We start from the raw sequence: 25,853 nt of genomic DNA on the forward strand, positions 1-25,853 counted from the left end.
GACACTTCAGTTTTTGTATGAGATCGGACGGGCAACTGTTACACTATACAGCTATACGCCATTGAGAACATTGTCGCAAAAAAATAGTATTCTTTTGTGCGGTGCTGATGTTAAAAAAAAATTAAATTTTGGCGGGAAGGGGAATGGGGATTTAGCTGAAGTAAGATTTTGACAAATTGAGTCGTATTGACCTTAACATCTTTAGCAAGGCAGCAGTGTGTGTTTCTATTAGATGACGTCACCATTATTCTTAGGTCAAAGGTGAAATCATTACTCACAGCGAGAAGTGGAGACCATCTACCGACGGATCCAATTTTGTTATCTGTGTTCATAATCCCAAAGTTCGCTTCAGTGGCTCCGTACATTTCAACTATACGATTAATCTTGAACCGATTCTGTACCTCCTCCCAGATGTCCGGACCTAGACCGTTACCGACCGCTAACCGGACACGGTTATCCGACTCTTTAGGAGACTAAGAGCAAAACAAAAGGATAATTATTATTATTATAATTATATGTTAAAATATGAAATCAAAAATATAATTTGAATTACTATATATTTTTTTAATATTTTAATTGATCTTTTTAAGATGAAGGTTATAATAACATAGGATCACATCAAAATTATCTTTAGAATCGACGCCACCATATTCGGAATTAACACTTCACGAAGGAAAGAACCGGACTGCGCGACTGCGCAACCGCACAATTACGTAACCACGGCGTATGAGAAAGAACAATGAAAAATGTATGAGAAAGGACACTCACTTCTGGTCTACCCAATAGGTATCGAAAGAGCTCTCCGATATAAAAAATAACTGTTACGTCATTTTTTACGCAATCCTCCCAAAATGCGGATGTCGAAAATTTAGACCTCAGAAGAACAGTGGCACCTGTACAGGGAAAAATAAAAACAGTGGGTCAATTATGATATATAGCATAGAGTATGGCATCCCGGTAGGTTTCTTATCATAAAATGCGGTCCTAATATGATTAATTAGAACTGGTCCAAACCTGAGCCTCAGTAAACACTCATACATTAGACACATGGCTGTTAGGCGATCACTCTTGTGTAATATTGAGGGTTTATAAAGCACAGACATATCCACCGATAACGGTGCTCAATCAAGGCGCATCACAATATTACCCTGGTCAGTGATAACCTGTCAAACATAGAGACATTCCCTTCACATGGCAGCATCTGACATGTTATCTCACAGGTCCCCCTTTATTCACCTAGGTGAAGAGAGGCAATGGAGATAAAGTGCCTTGCCCAAAAACACAACGTTATGGTCTGGCCAAGACTCGAACCTGCAAACCTTAGATCACAAGTCCATTTAACCACTTGACAACAACGTTTTCATCACGAAATGACATATTCATATATATTACAAGTCTTGGTCAATAATAACGGTTATTTGCATTTTTGAAATAGATGTTTCTAGCGTCTTCAGAGAAAGTAACCCATCAATCGGGTGCAACTTTCACTGGAAGTTGAATACAAGAGAGCTTAAGTTCTGCATGGATCAATTCCTAAGTCGAAATCCGAAAAAAAGCAAAAAGGAAAAGAAAAGAACAGTGTATAACAAAATAAATAGAAATATAATGTGGTTTAATCGTTTACCTGCTGTGGTGGCGTTGCTCAAGCCAATGAAAAGAGCGGATACATGATACAGTGGTAGAGTGATGTAAAATACGTCCTGATTGGTCACCCCGCATTTACGAAGCATGTGACCTCCACCCATCATCTTCTTGTGTGAAAGTCGGCTTGCCTTTGGCATTCCTATACAGTCAACCAAAAAAATACAAGTCATGATTGACATCGCTTACCAACAAATGTCTGTCTTAAGAGTCAATTGCCGGGTGCACCCCACCCCCAGCCCCCCCCCCCCCGCAGCAGTCGGCAATATCATGACGAGTCTTAGTCTTAAACTTGTACACACTTTAAAAAAGTAATGAATTAATACTATATTATAGTGTGTATGGTTAATAGTAAAAGGTTATAGTAGGGGTAAATAGTGTTTGCCACATGTAATACAGTTGTTTAAGGCTCTTTATATGTTCGAACATATACATGCATCGAGTTACTCCATGCACACTATAACATAGACAATGCATGAGGCTTCTGTCAACTGTCCCCCTCCCCCACCTGCAATCTAAATCATGCGAATCCCTTCCCCGTTCCCCCTCTTTTTTCACTTGTTTGGAAACATAATTACAGGCCTTCAATACTGTCTCGCTGATCCCACGAAAGCAGCATGCCTTTAACTCTTTCAAGCACAATTTCAGATGACCTTTGACCGGGGAAGTAAACGCACCTGTTGTTCCAGATGTATATACGTAAACGAAAGGATCCCTGAACTTGAGCCCTATACGAACTTGTCTGGGTAGGTTTAACTCATCTTCGGCCTCGTCCATGGGAATATCGACCTTACTCAGTGCCCGTACAATATCGGGGAAACTACCGGCTGCGTCCTGCTGCCAAATTGTTATCTTGCGTGTCGCTAAATCTGGTAGTATCTCCTTTAAAGAAGCTGCTTGGTTTGTTCCTGTTTCGTAAGATTTCAAAAGATCACTATTTATATATATAGGCCTATATATATATATAGGCCTATATATATATAGGCCTATATATATATATATATATATATATATATAGGCCTATATATATATATATAGAAATCAATATATGTAAAGATTTCGTCGATAGATCAATTTAAGGGTTCGCCTACAAATCAATATAGGTAATGATTTTGATATACGTAAAATGTTTGTATAGATCAATATAAGTAGATTGTATTTAATTATCTAATTACGTTTAATGTATGCAATATGAGGTATGATGTTCACAGATTAAAAGAACGTTTACAATACCTGATCCTACAACGAGGACATTTGCTTCGCTGACATCCAAACAATGTAGAAGGCTTTTCGACCGGAGGTTGAAGTTCAAAAGAGCGCACGTGACACCAAGTTTTGCAAACCCAATCATGGTCCAAATGAGGGCAGGCTCATTTCCGAAGAGTAGGGCAACCTATGGTATTTAGAAAGAACAGCTACGTATTAATTCTCCACAGCTAAATATTGCGTTCACAGTGACGAGATCACAACGGAGTGTTGCGTTAGAGTGTCCGACAAAAGGTGTGTAAAATATGCAGAAGATCCTATTCGTGTCAACTCAAAAACATGTGACCCTATTTTTTTTCCATGCCCTGAAGTTTTTTTCCCCCCATCAAATGTACTAACAGCGAATTGCACAGTTTGTTTCTTTCTTTCTTAACAAATCTGAGGGCGCCACTGATGACATGTAAAGGTAACATAATACTTTGAACCGTACACTGTATTACGTTTATGACGTCATAACCGGTTTTAATGATCAGTTAAACGTAATTGTGTTAAAACACTGATGGAGAACAGTGCAAGGGTGTACACTAAGATAGGAGGAGGGGTGGGGGAGGGGTGGGGTAAAATAAAATACATGGGAGGGGGGTCAACTCATTGTGTTTTGTCAAATGATGGAGTAACAAAGGAAATCCAGAAATATGTAACCAGTTATTTATGAATGAAAAAGGTATTCATTCGATCGGCAAGGTTCTTAAACCTTGTCACATGTTTTGATGTTCTCTTTTCGAGACGTCGTATGTACTTTCAAGGCTGAACTGTTATGTACTGTAGGAAACCTTCAATAAAAATGTCTAGACGTTCTGCAGCACAATGTTAGCGGAGATAACGGGGACATTTACCTTCAATCATGTTGCATATACTACCTAATGTTATCTTGTACAAGGTAGTTAGTGTGGAGGACACTTTTGCATGGTTCTGGTTCATGTCATACCTTTTATAAGATCATTTCGAAATCATGAGAGAAACTAGTCACGTACATGTCCACGCATCAGCCATGCATGTTATCTGATATGTGATATAGGCCTACTCGGTTCGTATGGCCAATAGTCTCCTTGTGATAACGAACGTTATCTGTCTGGCCTGGGCGGCATTGTCTGATCAGGGAGTTGTTATGGAATCCATAACAACTCACTGGTCTGATCGTGCGGTGTGGTATGCGAAGGCCTTTTTATGAACAATATTGCATGCGTCGCGCGTGGAGTTATATTGATTCAATGCGCTATCGATGTATAGGCGAGACGGACGAGAGGTGGGGGAGGGGAGGGGTGAGGGTTCTTCACGACACCTAAATTGAAATTAAATAGTTTCAATCACTTAAGTTGTCAGTTTAACGGTATTCTAAGAAAAAGACGGCTTGTTCTATAGGTTTTGATCCACATGGTTTACACCAGGCTTTTACATTGTCTCCCCTTCTTACCTATATGGTCTCCCAATCCCACTCTCCCCTCTTGAAAAGGAGGAGTGGTTAGAGGAGGGTTAGCAAGAATATCTGCACGATAATTGCTTGCGATAATGCTGATCCATATAGGATAGAAAACGGCTTCCAAACTGAAAACATTTTGCTCTTTGTCATTGGACTGCTTTTCCACCAAATTTGACCCCTTTGCACGCCCACCCTTCAGTAATACAAGACCCGCAGCACCTTCAACTCGCATGGAAAAAAAAACCGAATGGGGTAAGATTCATCTAGTATTACCGATTATCATAAAAGAGGGAAAACTTGCCACAAGTCGTTTTAATGACCTACCTTATCTCCATATTTGAAACCACAACGACGTGCAGTGTTGGCAATCTTGTTAGCAATGACGTTTACATCTTTGTAAGTATATCGGCGCTCTTCGTGAATCAGAAATATTTTATCTGGTGTTTTCAGAGCATGTTTCTCGATTTCGTCTACGATTGTATACGGTACAGGTTTTACAGCTTCACAACGGGATAACTTCAGAGCCAGTCGTGTCATGTCTGTGAGGTAGGCCACATCGGAGATCAGGTGCGGGTTGTACAATTTGACGTAAAGAGCAGCGAAAAGACATAGAGTCAAGACGACCAAGATCAGAATAGAGACGTATAATAACATGGTGAAGCATGTGACGACTGCACGCTGTGAGAGAAACCAAAAGCGTAAGGATTAATTTGTATGATATGCCCACATACCATCTACGTCTATGTAGATATATACATACTTGTGATCGATAAATAACAAAATGACTTGATTTTTGGTTTTTTGTTGGTTTGGTTTTGTTGGTTTTTTTTTTACAAATTTCCTCTAAATTAAATCATTACAGGTAATTTGGGGAAATAAAAATTACCAATGGTTTGTGGTATGGTGGAATGTTTGAATGTGGATAGGATACTGACGAACCAATTGAACTAAACTCTTGAGGTTCTTATGAAATATTGACCCACAAATATGTGGGAAATATATAGCTGTTCAAATTATTAGTTACTCAATGTTGTACCTCAATATTGGAAGAAATGAACTTTGTGATTGTGTAGATAACAATATTTCAAGTCATTCTTCTAACTCTCATTGATTTGACTACCTACCAAGGCATCGATTATGGTTATCAGTCACGCAAATATTCAGTTTTCTTTTCGTGACTTTCGTAAAGCTCCTATATATATATATATATATATATATATATATATATATATATATATATATATATATATATTAATATATTAATTATATATGTAAATCAAATAATTAAGGCAACACCTAATATAAATAGATGGGGAGAATACTCAAATCAAGAGATGACGTTAAAGTTGCATCCCAGTTATTGGAACGTACTTTTCGTAAAGAACTGCAGGTGCTTTCTGCAACATTTGTACAGGTTTGCTTCTAAAATTCTGAGTTAACCGAAAAAGAAAGCCTTGTAATCATAAAATATATAGTGCACTGTGTAAATAATAAAAGTGATTGTCTGGAGTTATATATACGTCTATATTTTAAAGATTACTATAGTATTTGAACAGCGGCCACAAGAGATCGGTTTTACCAGGGAGTTGTTCCATAACAACTCCCTGGTTTTACGGTATATCAATCGCTCGGCGTGCTACGCACATGGTACTCCCGTGGTCACGTGTTACCAGAATCGTAACAATGCCGCTATTATTATTATAATTGACTAATAGGATATATAATACCGAGTTATGGTTATGTCACATGGGACGAAAAATTTTCCGTGGTCTTAACGGCCTCTGTTGTTTTAAGTATCAAAAACATTAAAGGGGAGATTACACGAGGGTATAGTGAATATGAAATATTTCCCGCCATATTTTCATACCGGACAGGGATACAGATTCCAGTAAATTTATTAGAAACAGATATGTATATATGTATGTATGTATATATATATATATATATATATATATATATATAACACGTGACTGTTCGAAATAACAGATTGATTGTATGACTGCCTTGTTACGAAAATAATAGTTCACAGGTTGGCCAATGTCATGAACCGTACACCGGATAACCTTTTTCAGGATATCGGATGTGCTGAAGGTTTGCCTGAAACACCGCAATAACCGCAAATCCTCACATGTATCGTTTATGGACAAGGAAATGGTTGCACTTTTAATCATTTATGTTTTAACCTTGCACTTTTCTCCGATAATTAGATAAAGGGTTTATTAGGCAGGAAATGTAAATTTTTGAGAACGATTTTGAACAAAGCAAATAGAAGGATATGACATCCTTCACTTATTTAAGTGGCTTGGGTTATAGGGCTGTTATAAAAGTGACAAACTTGAAAGTTGAAGAATTATTTAACAAATATATAGAAACCTCTTAATCTTTGCGAGATGTTGTTAACAAGTTAAATTTTCAAATGATTCCATCACACATTGATTACAAACGTTGTGGTCAAGGTGGGATGTTGAGACTGATTATAATGGATTCCCTCTATCTTAATCTTTAACTGTAACGAACTGCCAGTGCCTAAGGGATGCCATCGACTTCAAATATGTAGCAAACAGTTAGTTATCCTATACGTGACGGCGAACGACATTTCTTACATAGCAGCGATCCTAGTGTATCAGTATATTATCACCGATATCTCAGACACAACTTTGGATACATTGAACATGTGCTACTCACATATACTTGGTCAATTTATAAATAACTTCATTTCATGTCTTTTAGATGACTTTCAAGACCGACCTTGTAGACCATCGTTTAGCTATACGGTATATCCATTCAGATGTGTCCAATGGCAGTGCTTCAATGACTTCCTAGGTCCTTAGAGATCTATTTCCGTACTGCCTCATTATTTGATACCAAATGTAAATGTAAGTGGTAGTGTTCAAGGTAACAAAATGATAAGGTGTTTATAAGAAGGTTGAAAAAGAAAAAGAAAAACATAGTTTCTTTCTCGGAAGTTCTTCCTGTTTTTTAATTTTCATTCTATTTATAGGGTATGACGTCATGTCCTTATCAAGGGGTCGATAATTTTAATTAACATGTTTAAGTGTTATCACCGTAAGATAGTTATCACTGTATAGGCAGGTAATGATTTACAAGGAAACATTACAAAAACTACCCTCTTAATTTAATCATTTGGTACTTTAAATTTAGTTTAAAATTGTTTAGCGATACATTTATCATTCAATGAAATACATATAATTTAGGGCTACATGCAGTAGTTTTGGTAAAACATACATGTATAGCATTTTTTTGTCACGAGTGGCGGCAAAATAAAAACACAGAAACAAATTTTTCGATCGAGAATATAAGGATGGTAAGCAAATAGCAGAATACGGATTACGCAATTTAATCTTGATAAATTCTGGCTACTTCTAAAATACTTTTTCTGCATCCATTTACATTGAATGAAAGCCATATTCATCTTAAAAGACGACGTTATTTTCAACAAGCACTACTCCAGAGGTCGTACAACAGTTACCTCTCAGTAATGTTGACGACTTGCATGCATTCATGTGAATGGACGTATATATAAATCTGTGGCGTATCTGATTTAAAAATTGTATTGAGGGAGCTGAATGTCCAAAGCCTCCACTCCACGTAGCTCCACCACGCACGCGCATTTACTAACATTCACTAATATTGAATCTCTTCAAGCACACATTTTAGTTACCCTCCCTCTCTCACCCCACCCCCCCCCCCCCCACAACCACACCCAAATGTTGTAAATTGGCCTGCATTTACCGGTGCATTATAGTGATTAATATGTTTTTCCCTTTTTTTACCACAATTCAGTTTGGATAAAGTGGTGTTCTCAATCAGAAGTCAAAAAGAGTTCAGTTTTGGATGTACTAGTGTTCCGGTATCCGCAATCTATTCTTACATAGAAACTTTGACATTTAAATTAAATTATTACAGGAACTCATCTACATTTTCTTGTCTTCCTGCTCTTTTTTTTTGTTTCCTTTTGTTTTCTTTGGAAAGGGCGGTGGTGGCCGTGGGAATCATGACACCTACCAATGTTCACAGTAATGGCGGATTCACGCGGGCGTGCTGCGGCCATAGGCACCTCCAACTCCCTCCCCCCCCCCCTTTGAATATTATATGCGTCCCACTAGATAACTCAGATCAAGGGCGTAGGAACCGGGGGGCTGGGGCGCCAGCCCCCCAGTGAAAAATATGGGGGGCGCGGAAGTATCATTCCACCCCCCGCTTCGCAAGTCAGAAAACCCCTTTTTCATTTCCAAATGAGAAAAAAATCTCATTTGGAGCATCAAATTGCATCTAAGGCCAGGTGAAAATGCAAAATTATTTACAAAATGGAGTGGGTGATGAAGTGTGCTATATTGCACCAAATATCATCTGAGGCAACCTGGAAATGCAAAAATTTCCCCTTAGACCCCTCCCCCAGGCCGGCCATCAAACTTAAGCCCCCCCCCCCACTCAATAGTACCTTCCTACGCCACTGACTCAGATAACTTGATCGATATTTAACAACTAAAATTATGTACTTTACTTAGTATAGCATTAACTATCTTATCAGTTAGTGGTTTATGCTGCATTAATCCTTTATGAGATTACTCTAACCGGGAAAAGCAAATATATGATATTTATTCGTTTTCCTCTAGCAAACCTGGCCAATTTGGTTACTTTATACTCATGTTATCATGCCATAAATCGCGACCAGATGGAACCTTGTGTCGAAACCTGCACTGTAACTATCGGGAGAATCTGCTTAGCATGGATATATGGATGACTACCACCTCCGTGATAACATGTTTTAACTTGGAAATACGACATTTTGAAAGTTTAGACCAACACTTGAAATGTATACCTCGGACATAATGAGTGATGTCATCACCAGCGCAAATGTCACCTGTATACGTATGTGTCAGTATGTGAACGTGGAATATCCAACGAGAAAGTTTATTATTTTGTTGAACTCCACCCCACCACCAACTTCGATCCCATCCCCACCACCACCCTCCGCCCCTCTAAAAAGCAAATAGAGAACGCGAATCGGGCACTGTTTTTTTTTCCAAAGTAAATTGCTAGAGAAATAAGCAAGCATTTCAATTGTATATCACATATAGGCTACAAAACAGAAACTCAATCGGAATACCCCTTTAAAGGTAGTCAGTATAGGCCCCAAATTATAGCACGCTATAATTTGCTAGATGTTTTCAAAAAGTACTTTCCTGGAGGTATTTGCTCTCCAAATTGTTCTCAGACATTTTTATGGAACAGGCAAGATGGCTGAATGTCTAATTGAGGAAAATTTCCTCGAAGGTTTGAATGAAAATAGTTCAAGAATTTTGACCAAAGGTGACCATATTTCAATATATAGCATATTTGGGGCCGATACAGTTATGCATAATTAACACCAATATATAATCTAATAAACTTTCTCATCATGGGTACATATAGGTTATCAACAATTAACTGTAGAAATTGAATGGGATTCTTAACCGTCGTATTGAATAATACTTCATGAAAGGCTTCTAAAAAGCTTCTAAGTAACAATTTAAAAGTAAATATCCATCCGTAAAGCATACGGCCTAACAGTATTTCGGTCAGTTTTAACGGAGATAAAAGTCTAGAAAATCGGAATGAAAATAAATCAACATTGTGTATATAGACACAATACCACATGTTTCTATTGCAGAAAATTAATCTGCAGGCGTTTAACTTTCATTACATGTATATTTCTATATTTTCTTATACACCACCTGCAAAACAACATGAAAATAAATTATGGCTAATAATCAGAATAATTTTTGTTAATACTATAAGAAATAAAAGCAAAATGTCATTTACCTTGTATTCTTGGTTAATTTGAAGACACTTTCGTTCGTTGCCAGCTCCGGCATTAACAGATTGCAACAGGACCGCTGAAAATCGGTAGGACCGCTATCAGTAACAGGTAGCAAAGACATTTCAAATCTTGTAGTACCGGATTTTTAAGGAATTCGAGCAGGAAAGAATACAGGGATATCCCTCACGATTTTAGTCTGTTAGTTCCTCTTTACTGTTTATTTGTCCTTCGATCGGTCTCATGAATGAAACTTTTCCTATCATGCTCGCCTATATTGGTTTATGAATATTCATAACTATTTGTTAGGATACCGGTTCGTCTGTACATTTTTATCGGCATGAGTTTCTCAAACACTTATCCACTAGTAGCATGAGGTTTTATTACAAAATTCACCTCAAGTTGGAATCTAAACTCGATTTTAATTGGCTCCCTGTGTGATCTTTAGGGGGAGGTCGATAAATCATAACTGATATTTTTAAATGACACGCATGCCATTGCGCGATTGCTATGGCAACCATTGTAATCTGGCGGTATTTATTTTAGCGTGTCTTCTGCTGCAAGTTCAATGTTCTCGCCCAAGTTGAGGAATGGTTTTCACGTGCTTGATGGATAAGCAAAGACAGTTACTCACGTGTACACGTGGAGGCATTCCTCTCAGATTGCTAAGTTCTAAATCAATGAAAGTCATGTAAAGTAAAAATAAAGTATACATGAGAAAGGTAGTGACGTGCTCCGAATTATTTTCCGAACATAATACCATTTTAGATATGGGCGCAATACCTTTGTCTCCCTGAGACTGTCAGAAAAGTACATATGGACGTAGTTCCTGTTGATATAGGAGCTCTCCGGTCACATGTTACAACAACCAAGTCCCTATACCCCCTCACTCCCCTCCTTCCATTGCTACAGTGAGAGGCATAGATGGTCGTAGGGCAAGGGGGGGGGGTAAACGTATACTTATCATTTCTCCCATCAGCTCACCACACCCGCCGCCCCTACTTCTGCCACGGTAAGGCCCGTAACCAGGCTGGAGAATGGGGACCGTCCTCTCTCACCCCACCCCAAGGACTAATGTGAGTTTGTCAAGATACTGGACACGGGTATTGTGCCTCTCCTAAAGTCCCATGTTCCACCCCCCCCCCCTCCCCATGCACTCCTTCTACCACCCCACTTAGAATTCCTGACTGGGCATGGCTATACGCTTTTGCGAATTTGATCAATCAACCAATAAGATGGCCAGGAAAGATAACTTGAAAGACAGAAGGAAAATAGTAACAGTGATTAATGCATTTATAGTAGAGTGTAATCACTAGTAATCTATACATTAGCAAACAAATGAATACAGTTGAGACATTTTTGATTGAACAGGGCTAAAAAACTACACGTTATCTCTGATGAGTATAGGACCCTTATTTACAAATAGTGTGAATTGATGATAATTCGGTGAATTTTACACCTATTTTTATTCCTGGGACGATCCACAGACAGTCACCCCTATGTAGGAGTGGCCTTCATCGACACCTCCGCTAAACCCCCTTCCTTTATACAATTCTGGATCCACATCACCTGGCCCTTCCATAAGGATTCAGCACCCCCCCCCCACTATTGAAATAATGTGCACACCACTGCACTATGTAATTTAGTAGTGCTAATGAAACGTTGCAAATTTCAACTTTGCATCTCAAAATACGGTCCCCTTCTGTGTTGGTTTCGTACTTGTTCTATCGATTTTTCAACCATTTACCTCAAAATGTCTTCTCCGGCGGACTTTGGCTTTTTTAGGGCTATATAGAAATTTCGACTTTGCCTCATACTTTCGACTTATATATTCTGAATTCGACTATTATATCAAAATTTGCATTTTTGAAGTTTTCCTATGTAAGAGGTCGAACTAGAGGGACCGGCAAGTCGAAATGTCGACAAATGACAAACACATGGACTTTCTCCTGATATTGTATCATATCAAGTGAGTGAAGGTCCCTTTTTGAATCCCCTCACCCTGGCATACTTCTTTTGACTTTTTAGAGAAAGGATATACCTCCCCACCCCCCCCCCCCCTCATAGTGACGCCCCTCGATCTCACAATTAGTTCAACATTCTAAGCTGAAGGACAGGCAATAGCCTGTCAATTGGTGCGCGTTCGCGTATACACATGATGGCATTTTTTATGAGCTTGCAATTGGTCACTTTACTGATACACGCACAACCCTTTTGATTATTGGTTGGTGCATGACGCATGACAAGATGAAGAAACATACTGTAGATGTGTACTAGTACCATACGTTAGCAAAGCCGATGTTGGCCAAATCATCAATAATATAACCTTCGACACCGAATACATAGAAGTCGATTTGTGAGAGTTGATGAAATATGGGTATCTTGCATAAATCTCTCTCAAACAGTAACATGTTTATTACATCGTCGTGACGCAAGGCGTTTTGTTTCTCATCCTTACAATTACAGTACACGGATTACAACACCGAACTGAGATACCTAACCGAAGGCTACTCCTTGGTTGTAATATAACCGTTATGCCTAACTTAGCTACAGTATAGGCATGTTAGGATAACGTTAGGCATCCATAGGCTAGCCGAAATTAGTCACAACGTCAGCAAGGTTAGGCCTCATATCTGAAGCAACCGTCTAAGGTTAAACAGAGAGAAGGCCTAAACTTGTTAAGGTGATACTTGGCCACATAGTTTAGACTAACATTAGGCACTGAAATTGCAAAATTGACTGATCAGAATGACTTTACTAAGTTACAACTTACATAGTAATAACTAATATAGGCTACTGTATTAGCCTATTTAGGCCTGACAGTGTTATTGAGCATGTAGACCAGCACCGTCTCTCAGATGCTCAGAGTATACCAATGAACAACAGTGTGGAATGGAAGATTGGTTTAGCCTAGTCATAAATGCATTGATGCAAATATAGGCCTAGCCTACAGTAGTAAATGGTGCAGGGTTAACTAGTCTTAAGTTTTTTTTTATGTGCTGAGTAAATTGACATTTTTGCAGCTCACTTTGAATGGTTCTCTCTAGAAACATGACATGTTATCATTTAATAATGAAAAGCAATGTACAACAGGCACATGGTTTATAGGTCACAGTCTCCTTTAGTTTAGGGCAGGGTTAAAAACTGTTGTTACCAATGTTAGTGGTCAATAGCATTGTCCCAAAGCATGCAAATATTAGTTAAAGTTGCCACAAATCCTTCGTGTTAGACTCTTACCTTGTCAATTATTTCCAGATATTGGGGAGTGTCATCTTAGAAAATTAATGGGACCTTGTAACATCTTCACAGTTGACCAGTTACGATGATTCTATTGTATATATTTGGGTAATGCTGACTTACTGAAAGAGTATAATCTTCTATGTTACTGATATCTGTGAAATTGGGGCTGAAGAATTGGCTAACTTAGTCTGTACAATGAATTCTCTTCAGAAATGATGACACAAAGTGACTTGAGCAAAACGAAGCACAAGGAATGTGAAGGACTTGGAATTCTTCTGAGACTGAGATGATAAAGCATCATATCGTGACACAAAACAGCTAGATGTGCTAAAAGGGTCATAAAGTTTTGTTAGCTTTCGACACATGATCACACATCTTTTGAACAGTTTTGGCACATGGGAAAAGGAGGAAGCAGGATGGCCTAACTTTAAGACTATCATGCTACTGTTTTAATTAATAGTTCTTTTCCTTTGTTTGTTAGATATGTCAGAATGGCCATGAAACCTGCCGAGAACCTTAAAAGTTTTGCCTACCATCGACCTCCATTTATTATTTTCTTGGTGTGTATTCTTCTGTTTGCTGTTGCCCTGATATCGCTGGGCATCTACATACAAAACCACGATGTCAGAAACTATGAAGATAAGGTAAATTTGCGTTTCCCATCTTTTTCTTGCCCCTCTTACTAGACGGTTTTCCACAGGGGTGCATCTTCTTCTTGTTTAAATCTCAAAGTAAACGACTTGAAGCCGGATTTTATCTCACATTGACGTTTTCAATGAATCACTCTCAGTGATTTTATCGGATTGAAAACTTGCATAAATTTTTCATTGCAAAGGATATTCTCACGTTAGTAGTTCTCATGTAAAATGTATACATTGTACAAAATGTGTGTAATTTATTTTTTATTTTCTACATCATTTCATATGAAAACTTGAGAAGTGAAGTTTAATATTGTTATTGGACTTAATGTGTAGGAAAGCAAAAATATACTTTAGGACATGTCTAATAAAACTAAAGACATTGGTAATTTCGAATTACTGCATTTGGCATTGCACTATACCTCACACTTACTGCTTCTCCCCCCACCCCCCCCCTTTGCCCTCTATCCTTTCCTACCTTCTGACCATAAGCCATCTATCTAATATTGTACATGGTATTTTACAATGAAAGACATGATTTTAACATTAAATTCTTATTCCATGTGAACTTTGACCTTTCACCTACAGGATTGGAATGATTTCTTTGAGGATTTTTCACAACAGCAGTTCTGCATCCCGCTGAAAGATGGAATTCAGCGGAGGGAGGCCCCATTAAACGCTCTGGGTTCTACAACCCAGGAATCAATAACCGACTCCTTCAATCTCAACAGCAACGTATCGTTCTCCGTCAACTTGGAGTTACATCTGGCTGACAGCTCAATGTTGCAGCAATTAGTCGGTCTGACCAGTCTCAGCAGTACTGTTCCAGCTATCCAGATTAAGCTGAATAAAAGTGAGTGATCTGCATCACTGACATTTGAAAATTAAACAATTGAGCGAGATGGCACAGACATGTATCAGGGACTTAGAACTTAACTAAAATATTAATCATTGGGGACCAAGGGACTCCTCCTTCTTCTTATCATTCCCATCACCACATGATGTGTTAAGATGAACATTCACTTGTGATGGTTCTGAGTTTGGATAATTTAAGTCAAAAGGTCTGTCGGCCAAACTGCCTTGGAATGTTCATAAAGATAACTGTCCAATCAGAAGGGGATGCTGCTGTTATCGATCCTATGAGAAGAAACTTTCCCAGGCATGTCACGTCCAGTTTACATGAAGTCACATCATTATTTTCTATTGATACCGCCACCTCTCACCCAAACCCCCCCCCCCCCACTTTCCCATCTCCGATGCCTCCATAAAAAAGAAAGAACAATCCATGTTGTTAAGTTTGGTAAACACTTGTTTACAATACTCATACTAGCATTTCTCACAAAGGATGTGATCATTGCTTTATATCCAGTAAGTTGGCAAGTGAGTTTCATAGTAATAGTGAGTCCCTAAAAGCTATGTACATCTTCAATGAATATTTACATGTAAATCTGCAGTTACGTATCCACATGTATCTCCTTGGGCAACTGCAAAGCTGGGTCCTTGAGATTATCCATTTCTCTCTCCGATTTTTCAGAATACGATGAAGTCGATATGACATTTCATTTGACTCAACCCATTGAACTCCCAAGCTGTGAAGGGAAAACATGCAGTCCCTCCAAAGTGGCTGCTTGCGTGACTTTGGGAGTCACACAAAAGGCACTACCGCCCATCACTCACGCTGTGTAAGAACCAATCAAGTTGTTCTCTTTCTTTCTTGTCAAAGCCAAATTAAAATGTAGCCAAATCTTATGCATGATAACATTAGTACAGTTTATGAAAAAAAATTAGTCAGCCTGGACGACAGAAATTTTAATATGAGGCTAAGCAAGAGTGTATACAATCTGGGAACATGCAGAATGGCTTGTGCTTTATCCTTCTAGTCCATTGGTGACCTTATGAAAAGGGATATCGAAACCTCCGAAAAATATATCTATTATAGAACTTGTGAAATGAACCACAGTGGTCCAACACTGCCTACAGTCATAGAATGTTTCGTTGTTAAGATATAAAATGTTGCAGTTTAAACCAAGTATCCGGACAACTATATTTCATAGTTGTCTTTGATGTCAAATTCATATACAATTTTTTTTTTACAGTTCTGTGCCAAATGTTTTTTATGTAGCTGGCTGCCTTTCATATCCATGTTCCATTTTTTCACCAGCAGTATTTATCTAAAGGAGTGCAAAAAACAACATGTAGCTACAATTCCTACAACCCAAAGTGTAAAGAAGTGTAAAGAAGAAGAGTTGTTGACCCTTGTTGTGAACCTTTGGTAGGGCCAAGGCTAGGTTTGGTTTAAAACCTGACGGTGATTGACCAATGTTGTTGGTGTCCGTTCAGTTACTGTGTAGCACTCAAAGCACTGATACAGTTATGGCATCTGTTGATAATAGACGACAACATAGACTGGTCTCGAGAAGTCAGATGGCTCATTAGCATATCAATTTCAGATATTTTGATCTGTAGTACTTGAAGGAAAGTCGTCGCAACTATTGCTGGTAGCGTACTGTGCCTTGAAGTGCCTTGAGCTCTAGAACAAATGCCATCAGATGATAAAAAAGATTAGACAACAGGTTCAACCTGGCACTGATATCAATTACTAATTTTCTGAAATTTTCATCCCGGTCTATTCAAGGCCATTTGTTGAACCTGTTGCTGGTACTTGTTTTCAGTTCAATGATTTTGGCCATGTTGAGAATCCAGATATGATGCAGTGTATTCCTATGAAGCTTGTTTTGACCTTGTCCCGATCGGTCCAGGCTGTGAATTATCTTCCAAAAAAATTTCTGCTCTACAACTTACCAAAATTAAATTTTGGGTCTAAAGTCATTCGTATGTACCATTTCAACAGATCTTAATATCTCAGATTAGTTGAGAGTTTGATTAGTTTTAAGGTGAGAAAATATCACTGTAGTTCTGTATTATTAATTACCCATAATAATAATTAATTTCTGCTCTACAACGTATCAAAATGAATTCGTTGTCTAAAGTCATCCTTTCTTATTTTTTCCATTTTCCATTAATATATAGCTTGAAACTTTGATAAATCTTCAGATAAGAAAATACCACTGTTCTACTATTAATTTTCCTCTGCTTTTGTTTTATTTTTTAATCAGGCATCCTCAAGTATGTAATAAAAGTCTCCTGCATAGTTTATCAAACCCTTTGACTATGCTCCCCAAAAACCAGACAGATGAAGATACCTATTGTACAGATGGCCTCAAAGTAAACACAGAATATCTCTATGATCCAAAGTATACATTTTATCTCAGTGAGGTGAGTCCATTTTAACATAATTTACTACTAGTAATAGGCTCAAGCATTCTTCAGTTACAAATGTGTCAGTGAAGGATGAATGCATTTGAAATATAAAAAATCAGTTATGTCAGTGAAGTTTTCTGTCGTTGATTTACTCGTTAAGTTTTTAAACTTGTGTCTTGAAGGTCGTTCAGTATTGCCCTGGAATATGCTATAAAGTCAAATAATGGGCACTTCTTTGTCAAACTTCTACAAGGGATCTTCCAGCCACCCTCAACTCATTCTCCCTTTCTTGAAACTTTCATTCCTTACTTCATCACCAAGATTTGAACCCTCCTGAAAATTTGTAAATAATTTAGAGCGTCAGAGTCTGCTGAAAAGTTTTTTTGAAATGGGCATTTCGGCCATGAAAAATGTCAGGTCAATAGCGGTGACTGTTAAGGGTCTGTAAAGGCCCCAACATAACCATGCTAAAACATCCGTTCCTGGATGTTTCCACCTTCCAAATTATCATCAGATATTGTGGAATGTTAAACCACAAGATGTATAAACGACATAGGATGCTTTGAGCACTGCAGTAAATATGTTTGGTGGTGTTTGAAAATGAAGGACGATTATTTGTAATTTTTTAGCATTATACTGATACCCCCCTTCAGTGCAGTACATGCAATGAGCTCCTGTGGAAACCGATTCTCAGCGGTCTTGTTTCGAACAAGTCATTGTAGTCAAACAAACCTCTCAGTGTTTGGCTTGTGAGAAATGTTTATCTCAAGAATTATCACAAGTGTCAATGTATCTTTATTAATGTCACTCATACCGAGGTGTGTAGATCCAATGCTTTCCTGAATAAACTATTTTCATATGAAATACCATTGATATATCATTGCAGAAGTATCCTTCAGAAATAGTATCTGTTATATTATTATGCAAGTTAAAAAAAAGTTGTATAAGTCATCTTTATAGCTTCACCTCTCCCCCCCCAACTCATCTTTTTAGATTCACCTACCCCCGCCCCCTGCCCCATCTCCTCCCTTTTCTTTCATTCTATGATTCTTTTGATATTATTGAGAAATAAAATCCTGCAATGTATTTGAAAGGAAAACTTACTGAAAAATGGGGGTTGTCTTATGACAATCAGTGTTTATACATATTTAGCGAAAAATAATTACAGAATTGAGGGTTGGTGTTGGGTAAGTGTAACTGTTTAACCCCATGGCTTTCTGCAGCTTGTTTAAATACTTTATCTTCCAATGATTTTTTTTTTTTTTGTCTTTTAAAATTTCCGTCTTGACAGGAGGAGAGGTCAATTATAAATCTTCATTTGATGTACACTAGCTATTTCCTGTTTATTATGCTCATTACGTGTGTCTTCTATGCCCTAATCAAAGGACCTCCCTTAAAGTCAAGAGTCATACATGAAAATGGTGCACACAAAAAGGTAAGAACAGCAGTTTAAATTCATAACCAGTATGATGTCTTCTTTTACTAATTATCCCTATGATCATTGTTTGAGGATCGTTTTCCCTGGACCCTGTCCCAGTTTAATCGATTCTCTCTTGCATAGTTTAAAGAGGAACATTTGTAGGATGGAATGAAGTCATCTGGTCCCTGGGTCTTCAGATTACAGTCCATGTTATCACATGTGTAATATTACTGCAATTGCAAATTTTCTCAATGACTTTTGGTTTGGAATCCCCTGTGGATAATCAACGATCTGAGGTCCGTGTGGTTACCACTGATTCTTCTGTTCTTTATAAGCGAGATGTTCATCATTTAATTCAAGTCTTGTGTCACAAGTTTATAGTAGTGTGTTGTGCTGCATTTACAAACCTTTAAGCCCGACTTACGATCATTACGTGGAATTCTAGAGTTAGTCGAGCAGTGTGTGTGTGCGTGTTCTTGAGACTGCTATTGATCAAGATAATGCAAGTGTCACATAGAAGCGGCTTCAGTCGGAAGAACTGAGCGAGTAGTGTTTTCCCTAAGGGCAGTCAGCAGTGTGCTGTGCTTCATGTACATCTGCCCAGTCTGGACAAATCAAAAAGGACAACCACAGGACAAGAAGTTTAGATCATGTGACATAAACGACAACTGGCCATTAACAGAAAAAAAGTCATGTTGTGCGATGATCAGTCCTTCAGTGTACAAGGGTCATCTGTAAGACTATCGGTCTTCACGACGATGAAAAACAAGGTCGTCACGTTCTTGTATCTCTCCAACTCGCTTTACAAGATTATTTTGTCACTCCTGAGTGCAGTTTTGGTAGCACTAAATGTAACATTCATTTTCCTCTGGTATAATTTTTTCTATTTCCCCTTCAATTCAATGAGAATTGCAGCCTTGAGACATGTCGTTGTCACACTGATGCAACAACACATTCATTCTTATTTATGAGTGTAGGCAGGAGAGGCGTGATATAACAAAACTCTTCAATTTCTCTTACAGCAACTGCTGCCCGTCTGATTATTCTGTGCCTGTTGAAGTTTTGACTAAGTGTCAGCTCACACTCTCCCTTCATCGGAATGAAAACAACAAAACAGAAAAAGAAATTACTTCTCGGATTTCTGGGCACACACTTTTGGCTTGTAAATTTGTCAAGAATGCCTGCGAAGTATGCAGACAAGTCACTTGTTTTTGATATGGGGTTGGCACGATTAAATTGAGGCTTTTAACAGTTCTGTATAAAAAGACATATAAAAATAATAAATGGACATTTTTACATCAAAGGATGAGGAAACCAAGAATATTTGTAAAGGTCAAGTTTAGTTTGGAGTGTCAACATCTGCTCGGTAGATGTTAATAGCATTTAAGGATCATCAGAAAAGGTACTCACATTAGATACTAACATAAACATAGATGTGGTTTGCAGAAAATAAATATGATAAACAATACTAAATCATTTTAGTCTCGTCAGGAATCCTGCTCAGAAGTTCAATATTTTATGGTAAAAAGATGTTCAGTGTCCTTCAGAAATGCTTTCTTCTGGCCGTCTGGCATCTGAACCTTTAAGTTGTATTCAAATTTGATTTATAGTGAAGTAGAAAAAGCAACCATCAAAAAGACTTTTTTTACTGGTTTACTCACATATTGCGTTTTTTCCCTTCTTAATCTTATATTGAAGATTTATTTCTCTCTGAGCCAAAAAGAATGACATTTCTTCTGTTCATGTCAAGAAAATCATTCCATCTTACTTTTTGTTCTATTATTGTCGTAGATTGGATAAACTGAGTGTATAAGAATGCATGTGCTCATTAAATGTAAAAAAAGAAGCAAAATAATCATCTTTATCTTATATCGTAGAAGTGCCTAAAATAAGCAACTTCTCCAGATAGCTGAACCAGCTTGTAGATCCATTGGAGGTAAAAACTATTTTGCAAAATTATGTCACAAGTGTAAATATGTTGCAATTGTAAGTGAGTGTGTATGAGAAACATGTGTGGAATTTTAGTAATTTACGCAACATGGTTCATGGAATGTTTAGTCCTTGCCACACATAGTGTCTCGTACACATTATGCTATAGTATTGAAAAAGCCCAAGATTTGAATCTGTGCCAGATTGTTTCCAAGAGACTACCTGGGAGGTGTGACCGTAGCAAAGGCTATCCAAATTGGTGGAAATTTGCTAAGGGCAGTTTTGTTTATGTTTTGCTGAAAGAACAGGTTTTCTTTCTTAAATGTTAAATAGGAACATGTCATTAAATTCCTCCTGGTTTATTATTACTAAAAACTAGGTATTCAAGATATATTTGTTTGTATAAAACTTGATTGAAACTTGGGGAAGAGTTAGAAGGTGGTGTGGGGGGATTGTGAAGTTGAGGAATGTCTCCCTCTGTTATAGGCTAGGATATATTGATTGTGTGTGGTATCAGGAAAAATCCTGTATAATTACTTCATGATTATCCCTACATTGGGTATTAGTGATTAATATTCTAAAATCTTCACATTTGTTTTGTGTATGAGTAAATTTTATACAAAAGACCTTTATAAGTGTATGTTTCACTAAATGATTTGTTTCTTATGAATGGTTGAGGTTACCTGTATAGGCCTACTTTGAAAAGAATGGTGTAATGGGTCCTCTGTTCAGTCACAAAGGAATTGCTATTGACAGCTTGGTGGTACTGTTCTGTTTCATCATATGTAGCAGAAAGTAAGAGTTTGTTCTGTTACAATCACATGTGTTTTAAATAATGGGTGAACAATGATGTTTCTCTTGGTGGACAAAGTTTTTGTGTCATAAACAATTCTGTAAATATTAAATAAATTTGTGGAGTACTAAACAATTTTGGTGTGTTCATATATTATCTTTGTTTTGACTGTTTGTAATATACACAGTACCAATATTAGTTCCTGTGGCAACACATTAGCAAGCGTATTCAGTATTGAATGATCGAAATTGAAACTGATCAACACCTATCCATATTCCTATCTCATAGATGGAGCTTATTAATGATCTCTCCCATGAATTTGTGATATTTTATCTCAAAATAAACAACTTCCCATGCAAACATTCAAACTACACTTTAAACAATTCTTGACTTCGAAACGCAAAGTACTACTTGAACTTTGAGAAACGAGCTAAATCCGTGTCACTTGCTACAATACAATATAAATCGCAATAGCGCCACTCAAGGTCGCCGGCATTTTCTTTTTTGTATTCCGCCAACAAACTTCCGTATGATAGTGCAATATTAATCATGATACATTAGCAACCGCGCTGTAACAGCCATGCGAACGAATAAGACAAGTATGCGATTTAGACGCCTCTGTGTGTATTGTGAGGGTTAAAATGGTAACGTTACAGTATCGACATGAATGGTCACACTAAACGGCGAGAGATTTATACTGGCTATTCGAGTATAACTATTGAAACCGTTTTCTAAGTAGCAGCGGACAATCGACATTTACTTATCGACACTGCCAATATATGGGAACGATTATACAAACAAACGAATTCAAGATATACATATACGTATATTAACAATATTGGGGAATATTACAATACAAACATGTACAGCAAAACGATGCTGAAACCAATAGTCTTGTGCAACCCGCATATCTTTATGATGTACACAGGGATAGCTAACGTAACACAAGACATACTGGATTCAGTCTGAGCATAGAAAGGACACAAACGTTATGTATTGTAGAACAGCATTGCTTATGCTGCGTCACATAACTGTCAACACTGGTTTTAAACTAGACGAAAACTAGAATTAAAACTAGAGATAGATGCTATCCAATGTAAACAGTTGTTGAAAGCTCCCACAATACACACGGCTGTATTTTCGTTGTGTACGTACGTAGTTGACTGTCTTACATCGATATGGAAACAACACTGGCAATGGCGTGACAAAGCATTTTATTTTACTGGACAAAGAAATCCAGTTCTCCACAGCCTTTAGAACGAAATTATAACCGTGTTCCAACCAAAGCAAATCCCGCTCACTGGCAGTCTGACAGTTATAACTCGTACTGCGGCACCCGACCCGAATCAAAATGGAAATTGAATGTGAAATGCGGAATCAGCAACAACGGTTGTACCTGTTTTCTCTTTGGTAACGCTGGCCAAGTCAAATTGAAGCAGTAATGACGATGTTGTACGTTGGTAGGCAGTAGACTATGAATACTGTATGTTGGCGACGTCTCTTCACGATGGTATGTCAGGTCAATTTATGGGATTTGACATGACAATTATAAGGTTGCCTTAATTCGCCTAATACAGACCGCAGAACGATGCATGCCAATGAGAATGCAGAAGTCGTTGCTATAATGATATGAAAGAAATGTGGACGTTCTCGTTGAAGGTCTCACACGGAGTATGGCGAGCTGAGTGCGTGCTAGGTATTTCTAATTGGGCGTGTACAATTACATAGGGGCTTATTAGGTACGCATGTACGTGGCCGACCACGAGTACTCGCGGATGGTTGTACTGTGTTCGATGAGAGTATTTTACACGATAAAGAAACAAAGAACGAACTGGAATCTTGTTTACTATATGTGTAATGCATGCAAAGCTACAAGAAAGAGGCACCGTCGAGATTGTACCTTTGCCTGACTTTAGAGGGTCGTCAGATTTGAAATTTGCTTTTGCAAGAAAATGATATCGGAATTCGAAGTCAATTATGTGTGAAGGGTTGAGCCGGACGTAATCTTTTCGGCATGAAATAGGAATGATTTGTTACGCCCTATTTTAGCTAAGACTAAGTGCGCAAGAATATTGGTGTGGAGAGACAGACAAGAGCTCGAGCATGAGGCGGATTATACATGCGCTTATATTATTTACCATATATATGCACGCTAAGTAAGTGTGCAAAACGCAGATTTGTGATTACCAGTTTCGAAAGGAACATCTCTGATCATCTCAATAGTGTATGTAATTATTGAGTAATGGTCGTGGCAGTAAAAAAAGTTTCACCATCTCTGCAAACTAACAGCGAAGTTTAATAAGTTTACGGCTGAATATCTTTTCGAAGTAAATCGGTGAAGCTGGGATCCGTCTCATGTGCGTCTGGCGAGCAACGACTAACCCAAGCTTGCAGCTCCAAACGACCCACCCAACGTGTTAACCTAAATCAATGTGCCTTGGCTATATAAGAGGCCTAAGCTACAACGCAGCTGGTACGCTCATCATATATACCCAAGTATACTGGCAGTTCTGACTCCTTCTTTGCAACCAGATCAACGAAATGCCAATGCAAAAAGAAAGATGTTTGCTGGTCGGGTCTAAAAACTGATGTTGACGAGGCCTATGAAATACTACCAGTCGCTGTTGGTCAACTGTCAACGATCTAGGCCCATGCCAACTTATTGAATTGAACAACTGGTATCCGAAGTTCGATTCAGAAGTTCGCCCATTATGGCACTCGGTGGTTATCAAGGCCTTAGTCGAGCTGGGCTAACGTTCGACTTTCTCCATTCTACCTCGTGAGTGACAAGGCGCCGCCATTTTATACCATTACCGCCATAAACTCTCCACATGAGTAAACGCATCTCGGAATGGTGCAAATGGATTCTCTGACATGGTGACGAGTTTCCTTGTGTCACTGACGCAATGTGTAGCATGCATGTGTGTAGCATTATCATTAGGCATAGACTATACATTTTCATTATAACCATTGCAGATTTTGATAAGTTACAAATACTTCATGGAGAGGGAAACATCATGCCTATGATGCTGTGAATTATTTGCATCTAGATATTGATATTAGTTACTTTGACAAATGAGATACGTACAGGCTTAGAAGGAAATTTGCTTAGGATTGCACACTCTAGTGTTTGTTGCATACTTGCATGGGTTTGTGTAAAATGGTATTCAATGGTCAGTTTCGATATGATGCTTAGTATAAACATTTGAATCACCATCTTAAGGTGTCAAGCACCTGATGTATTGTGGTGTTTCTCAGATGTTGACTTTTCTTGAATTCAAAATTTCACGGCCTTCATCCCGGACCCAAAAATTAATGCCCCTTTCACATGAATAAACCAATGATATCTTTATACCAACATTGAACATCCATCAATGAAACTGTTGACACTCAACATATTTCGGCAAATAACTGATTAGGCCAGCAACGGCTTTGTATTACAATGACGCTTTGTTCATAATATCCAAATTATAAACAAACAATGGACCAGAGATAGAGAACTTTAACACTGACTGCTACAGGCCCACAGTAGACCAACAAGTTTATCATTCCATACTCATTTCCAGTCTGTACAACAGTGCATACTGGCTACAATGGAAGCATTCTGCGGCAGAATAACATCAGGATGTAGGGGTTTCATAACATTCAATTAACTATAGCTTTGCCTCCTTGATAATAATTTACTCATAATATCAAAATCTTAAACAAACAGTGGACAAGAGACAGAACTTGAGCAGTGACTCCTTTGGACCCTCAGTAGATGGGCAGTTTATCCTTCCATAGCCTGTTCCAGTTCATACAATCATAACAATGGTTACATTCTGATAATGAATAACATCTCAAAAGAATGCTTAACAGATAATGAAGCGTTGCAACATATACAGATCACATGTAGTCATAGTATCACAGCGTGTCAAATACTAAATGTCTTTCCTCCACACTGTTCCATACCTGATCCAGAATCCAACCAGCAGATGTAAAGATTTCTCTTGTATCATGTAGGGTAAATCTTTTCTTGAACTTTCCAATGCCACAGAGGTGGACTAAGTATGTATTTAATAACATTGACATAAGTTTTCCACTATATGCATAAATGTGTTGTTTGTTGCAGAACATCCCATGACTTTCTGTTTGGTGCTATGGCAGAGTTACTGGATAATTCAAGGTTTGTTCCACAACTTTTCATGTTCCCTTTTGAAAGACATTACAGATTAGTTCTTCATCAATTTCATAATTTATTGAAATGAATCATGCAGAGGTAATGAAGTCTTACATTTAAATACATGAACAATTGAAAGTAGATAGAATTACGCCTTGTGATATAAAAGATATGTAACCGTTATATTTCTGTTACAAAATTAACATACTGATATAAATAAATGAGGAAATGAAAAATTGAAATAATAAATATTTTACCACAAGAT

At 37.9% G+C, this 25,853-nt stretch overlaps 3 protein-coding genes across 3 annotated transcripts in view; 2 read left to right on the top strand and 1 right to left on the bottom strand.

The window, feature by feature from the left end:
• Positions 1-10,486, bottom strand: part of LOC139980563 (long-chain fatty acid transport protein 2-like) — a 14,375-nt gene extending 3,889 nt beyond the window's left edge. Inside the window, exons 1-7 of the mRNA XM_071992292.1 lie at positions 10,154-10,486; positions 4,652-5,005; positions 2,875-3,034; positions 2,319-2,549; positions 1,625-1,783; positions 769-893; positions 279-473 (exon numbers count right to left, since the gene is read on the bottom strand). Coding sequence (XP_071848393.1) covers positions 279-473; positions 769-893; positions 1,625-1,783; positions 2,319-2,549; positions 2,875-3,034; positions 4,652-4,981 — 1,200 coding nt within the window. The 5' untranslated portion in view covers positions 4,982-5,005; positions 10,154-10,486. The remainder of the gene's footprint in view (positions 1-278; positions 474-768; positions 894-1,624; positions 1,784-2,318; positions 2,550-2,874; positions 3,035-4,651; positions 5,006-10,153) is intronic.
• Positions 10,487-12,364: 1,878 nt separating this feature from the next.
• LOC139980565 (transmembrane protein 248-like) lies at positions 12,365-21,564 on the top strand. Its single transcript, XM_071992298.1, has 7 exons — positions 12,365-12,525; positions 13,870-14,032; positions 14,615-14,879; positions 15,561-15,708; positions 17,143-17,302; positions 18,579-18,722; positions 19,730-21,564. Exons 1-7 carry the CDS (start codon positions 12,515-12,517, stop codon positions 19,745-19,747), a joined length of 909 nt encoding a protein of 302 aa, XP_071848399.1. The 5' UTR covers positions 12,365-12,514; the 3' UTR covers positions 19,748-21,564.
• Positions 21,565-21,712: 148 nt separating this feature from the next.
• Positions 21,713-25,853, top strand: part of LOC139980558 (ATPase MORC2A-like) — a 32,750-nt gene continuing 28,609 nt past the window's right edge. Inside the window, exons 1-2 of the mRNA XM_071992284.1 lie at positions 21,713-24,208; positions 25,541-25,594. Of these exons, the coding sequence (XP_071848385.1) occupies positions 24,141-24,208; positions 25,541-25,594 (122 nt within the window). The 5' untranslated portion in view covers positions 21,713-24,140. The remainder of the gene's footprint in view (positions 24,209-25,540; positions 25,595-25,853) is intronic.

The sequence above is a fragment of the Apostichopus japonicus genome, chromosome 15 (genome assembly GCF_037975245.1).
Source record: "Apostichopus japonicus isolate 1M-3 chromosome 15, ASM3797524v1, whole genome shotgun sequence".
NCBI classification, from domain to species: domain Eukaryota; kingdom Metazoa; phylum Echinodermata; class Holothuroidea; order Aspidochirotida; family Stichopodidae; genus Apostichopus; species Apostichopus japonicus.